Below are 6,000 nucleotides of genomic sequence, written 5' to 3'. Positions count from 1 at the left end.
TTCCAAACTAAAAGACAAATTGAAAGAGTTGGTATTACTTTGTTTCATTAAAAAGAATGGCGAACGTAGATACAAGTATCTTGTCTTGGGGAGGGATAAATCCTACTTTGTAAAGAATCACTGATTCAAACAAAAAATTCTCTGAAACTGACATTATCAAGATGCTTGATTTCTTGATTGACAACATATTTGTTACGTTTGGAGGACGTGTTTTTCAACAGACTGTCAAAATTCCAATGAGAACCAATTGTGCCCCTCTTCTTGCCGACTTGTTTCTTTATTATTATGAGGCTGACTTCATACAGGAACTTCTTAGGAAGAAAGATAAGAAGTTAGCAATATCCTTTAACTTTACATTCCGCTACACAGATGATGTTCTCTCACTAAATAAAACAACATTTGGTGACTATGTTTAACGTATCTATCCCATCGAACTAGAGATAAAAGATACTACAGATACAGGTAAGTCTGCCTCATATCTTGACTTACATCTAGAAATTGACAATGAGGGTCGGTTGAAAACAAAACTTTACGACAAAAGAGATGATTTCAGGTTCCCAATTGTGAACTTTCCATTTCTATGTAGCAACATTCCACCAGCGCCTGCATACGGAGTATATATCTCCCAATTGATACGATATTCCCGGGCTTGTATTTCGGATTTCCTATCATGATTTCCTTGATAGAGGATTGCTGCTCACAAGGAAGCTATTAAACCAAGAGTTCCAAATGGTGAAGTTGAGATCATCCCTTCGTAAATTTTACGGACGCCATCACGAGTTGGTTGTCCGTTACGGAATAACCGTTTCACAGATGATATCGGATATGTTCCTTATGTCGTTACTACAATACCCTTCCCTTTTCACGAATGTGACCTACCGAATTAGACTAGTTTACCGGATTTGTAATAACATAAGCAACACATCGGGTGCCACATGTGGAGCAGGATCTGCTTACTCTTCCGGAGCACCTGAGATCACCCCCAGTTTTTGGTGGGTTCGTGTTGCTTAGTCTTTAGTTTTCTATGTTGTGTCATCTGTACTATTATTTGTCTGTTTGTCTTTTTATTTTTGGCCATGGCGTTGTCAGTTTGTTTTCGATCTATGAGTTTGACTGTCCCTCTGGTATCTTTCGTCCCTCTTTTAAAAGCATGTCTAAAGTTTACCTTGACCTTAGTCAACATTGATAGTAAAAAAATAAATATCCGATAAAAAAACGTTCAATGTAAATGATATGAAACTCCGAAGTCTTATATTATAGGACTAACCTTGACCTTAGAACAAAACAGATGCACTCGAATCGTAAATAATTAGACGACCATACATCAAGATAAAAAAACACAATTTATAAATAAATTAATTACAATAAATAATTGACCCTATATTGAACTTTTCCCTGATGATTTAAACACTCCCGCCAATGAACTATATTGGGCGTAAAAATCACCTGATACTAAATTTAGAACAATATTAATCCTGCCAAGATGGCGGATCGGAATAGAGCCACACTTCTGGAGTTATTAAACAAACCGGGAAATAATGTTTGTGCTGATTGTAAAAGTCATGGTTTGTATTTATTGCAAGAATATTGTATGTTTGTATCATCTGATCATTTATATACAAGATATTGTATTATAACATCAATTTAACACACACGTTTAATCATAAGTATAAACCAGGATGACAGTACACTTGAGTGTAGTACGACAAGTACTAACAGATTGATAAACAAAATAAAGTTATTTGAAGATGTACGCATAAAACTATGAATTCATTTTGTATGGGGTTGATAAGGTTTTGATTTGAAACAACAATGACAATATATAGACTTGTCTAGTGAGTCATTTGAAAAGTTTTAACAGTTTTAAGATAATGTGACATCAATTTGCCATAATTTATGACCAATCAGTGCTCTATAATAGGAGTCTGGCATAATAGATGACACTGTATTTTATAATTGCTTTCCAACACTAGTTTTCTTGCAAAACAGATGACATTGTAATTTATAATTAGTTCTAACACTAGTTCTAGCAAAACAGATGACATTCTGATTGTAATTTATAATTAGTTCTAACACTGCAGTTTTCTTGCAAAACAGATGACTTTGTAATTTATAATTAGTTCTAACACTGCAGTTTGCTTGCAAAACAGAATGACATTGTAATTTATAATTAGTTCTAACACTACAGGTTTCTTGCACAACTGATACATTTGTGATAACATTGTAATTTATTAGTTCTAACACTGTAACATATGATATTGTGATTTATAATTAGTTCTAACACTGCCGTTAACTTGCAAAACAGATTATAATTAATTTCCAACAATGCAATGGTCTGCAAAGTTCATCTTTAAAGCAGGATTAAAGTATAGAAAGTTGTAACATCTTTAAAATGCAAGGTGTGATAACTAATTCAGTAAAAGTTATTGTTTCTTCAAATGATCTGATAATTTGGAATACTTACTAGCCCCTCACAAATACTGCCGATTTCAATTAACTTTTATGATGAGACTCAATGAAACCTGTTAGGAGTATTTTTGACTGATTTGTTTGTTGTCGAGCCTGCGACTTTTGTCGCAGAAAGCTCGACATAGGGATAGTGATCCTGCAGCGGCGGCGTTAGCTAACTTCTTAAAAGCTTTATATTTTAGAAGCTAGAAGACCTGGATGCTTCATACTTTGTATATAGATGCCTTATGATATGAAGTTTCCGTCTGTCATATGTCCATTGTCCTTGACCTCATTTTCATGGTTCAGTGACTACTTGAAAAAAAAGTCAAAATTTTTTGTAATGTTTATTTCTTTCTTATTATGAGTAATAGGATAGTTATATTTAGTATGTGCGTACCTTGCAAGGTCCTCATGCCCGTCAGACAATTTTCATTCGACCTCAACCTCATTTCATGGATCAGTGAAAAAAGGTTAAGTTTTCGTGGTCAAGTACATATATCAGATACTATAAGCAGTAGGTCTACTATATTTAGTATATGGAATGATTGTAAGGTGTACATGTCCAACTGGTAGGTGTCATCTGACCTTGACCTCATTTTCATGGTTCAGTGGTCAGAGTTAAGTTTTTTGAGTTTTGGTCTTTTTTTCTAATACTAAATGCAATAGGTCAACTATATATGGTGTATGGAAATATTTTATGATGTACATGTCAGTCTCGCAGGTTTAATTTGACCTTGACCTCATTTTCACAGTACATTTCTCAGTGTTAAGTTTTTGTGTTTAGGTCTGTTTTTCTTCAACTATAAGCAATAGATCAACTGTATTTGTTGTATGGAATGATTGTAAGGTGTATATGTATGTCTGGCAGGTATCATCTGACCTTGACCTCATTTTCATGGTTCATTGGTCAATGTTAAGTTTTCATGGTTAAGTTTGTTTCTTAGATACTATAAGCAATAGGTCAACTATATTTAATGCATACATTGATTGTAAGGTGTACATGTCTGTCTGGCATGGTTCATCTGACCTTGACCTCATTTTCATGGTTCATTGGTCAATGTTAAGTTTTCTTGGTTAAGACTGCTTCTTAGAAACTATAAGCAATAGGTCAACTATGTTTGGTTTATTGAATGATTGTAAGGTGTACATGTATTTCTCGTTTGGTTTATCTGACCTTGACCTCATTTTCTTGGATCATGTTAAGTTTATGTGTTACTTGTAGTAAAGCTTTATATTTAGGACTATCAACATAAAATCAATGGTTTTGTAAAGAAGGGGAGACATTTCAGCGTGTGCACTCTTGTTTTCTTGAGCATCAGTTTTCACCAGCTGAGGCTACCATAGCTACATTGTACATAGCTTCCTTTAGTAATTTTCAAGTACATTTTGACTCTGCGTTCCAAATTATTGGTGGTCTTTTATTTTCACATATTGACAACATATAGTCAAGATAGATTGTTATCCTTTTAGTGTGTTGTATAATGCAACACAAGGGGTTGTATTACCCAGTTTTCTGCCTTTAGACAAATACAAATCAAATTGAAGTTCTTATGACATACATGTACATGTACATGTACATGAAGGTATGACTTTTGATGCACATGTAGTTACCAAATGCTGTACTGATTAAGTGAAGTGTAAAAAAAAACTTTACATGAAACATAGGTGTCAACTCTTCAGATTAAGGTTGGGGCAGGCTTATATTCAATAAAAAATCTTTTGCCTGAGACAGAGGTCAACTTTACCATTGTGCAGACTAAATCACACACTTTATATCAATTATTTGTCTATAAGAAGTTGTTTCTCTTAAAAAATATGAATGTTTTGTTGTCAAAACCTAATTTCTTTACATCCTGGTGTCAGCCTGGGTTTGTCCACATTTAATTACAGGAAAAACATAAGACACTTTGTAGATTCAACAAAGAGGTTTGTATTACTTTATAGTATCTACCAGTATCTTATTAAGTGTAACTGTAACCTTATAAAGGTCAACAAGATTTGGAATTTGATATAAACAAGCTCTGTAAACATGCCTTACATTCTTATGTTTTTCTCTGAAGACGATTAAATATTTTTCTTTTACTTGCCAAAAACAATGATTATGAATTATTTGATCTTATAATTATACAAATGTCATATATTTCACACCTCTGTACAAGAGGTATTAAAGAATATATATATTGAATATAAAGAAAAAAAACATATTCTTACTTTATATTTCAAAAAGCATATCATCAAGCATTCTTTTTTATTTAAGAGTTTTTCAAAATGTCATTTGGAATTATTAGTAAAAAAGTGAAAAGTAGGTTATATTTGTCTGTCCATATCTTGAAAATGATTAAAGATCATGTTGATACAGAATCTTAAAAATAATTATTGCTTATAAAGGATATCTATATTTGTCCATTTGTCTGTTAATATTTTGAAAGTATTTATTGATGTTGATCTGCTTTTGAGTTAGTTATACTTTTAACATTACTCTTAACAAATTTAAATAGAATTAATTCCTTAGAGGGCAAAATTCACTGGTGTTTCATTTCCTTCCATTAAATATGCCGACAGTAAGAGGGACCATGTGCACTGATATAAATGCTGATTAATTTTGTAAAAAAAAGACTGATATACGTAAGATTTACTCTCTGTTTATTTTCTGTCTAACCTTCTAACACAATCACTTAAACTATGTGCGGTTCATTAATAAACTTTAAAAATGTGTAGAATACATGTAATTTCCTTGTCACAAAATGATGTGTATCAACATCTTTTGATATATCACATATTACTTTTTTCAGTTATTTCCTGTTTTTTTTTCATTGAATATGTATGATCTATTAAAGCGTAATGGCTAATGACCCCAGATGTTTTAATTCTTCAGAAACAGTTGCTAAGACTAATACATTGTACTTTATTTCATGATAAGCATTTAATAAGAACTAGAACAAAATATCAAGAAACGTTAGGTTTTTTCATCAGACGAGTGACCCATATACATGTATCAGGGTCTGAGGAGAATCTCATATTCAGCTACTTTTTCTCCACTAAAAATACTACATGTATATTTATGATGTTTGGTTTTGAGTCTTTGGGATGCTGACGTATAACCTTTAACCCTTTTTTCAACTTCTTTGAGGTGAACCTTTTTTAATGATTGTAATTTGGGAGGTTAATCACAAGATAATTACTAATATATATGATAATGTCAATTGACAGTCATTATGATAACCCAAATACATTTGAATTTCTAATTACATTATTGCATGAAAAATTAGAGGTTTTTTCTAGGTCAATAAAACACTTAAAGTGGTGTGTAATTTTATAACAGTAACTTGTACTTATTTGGTATACATGTGGTTACTTTGACTTTTATAAGATAAACGTTTTTTTTTGTCTAGGAAGAGGAAGAAATATAATTCAATAGGAAGTATGATCTTTAATTTGTCAACCTGTTGTCAAACAATCTTTCATTGTACTGATAAAGTAATTGTAATTTCCGTCTGCTTTCTGTTTGTGGTTTAACTATCAAAACATGTAAAAATATTAAACCTAAGT

The 6,000-nt window shown here is 32.0% G+C and overlaps 1 protein-coding gene across 6 annotated transcripts in view; it reads left to right on the top strand.

The window, feature by feature from the left end:
* The first annotated feature begins 1,474 nt into the window (after positions 1-1,474).
* The window catches only part of LOC127708818 (arf-GAP with dual PH domain-containing protein 1-like), a 54,881-nt gene continuing 50,355 nt past the window's right edge, over positions 1,475-6,000 (top strand). For 5 of the 6 annotated variants that reach the window (XM_052213970.1, XM_052213968.1, XM_052213967.1 and 2 more), the window contains exon 1: positions 1,482-1,565. In XM_052213970.1, coding sequence (XP_052069930.1) covers positions 1,484-1,565 — 82 coding nt within the window. In that variant the 5' untranslated portion in view covers positions 1,482-1,483. Of the gene's footprint in view, positions 1,566-6,000 lie in introns of all 6 variants that reach the window. The other variant, XM_052213969.1, reaches the window with a different exon arrangement.

This window comes from Mytilus californianus, unplaced genomic scaffold, assembly GCF_021869535.1.
Source record: "Mytilus californianus isolate M0D057914Y unplaced genomic scaffold, xbMytCali1.0.p SCAF_7, whole genome shotgun sequence".
Classification (NCBI taxonomy): domain Eukaryota; kingdom Metazoa; phylum Mollusca; class Bivalvia; order Mytilida; family Mytilidae; genus Mytilus; species Mytilus californianus.
Note: the sequence above shows the minus strand (reverse complement) of the source record. Positions and strands in the feature narration are given on the sequence as shown.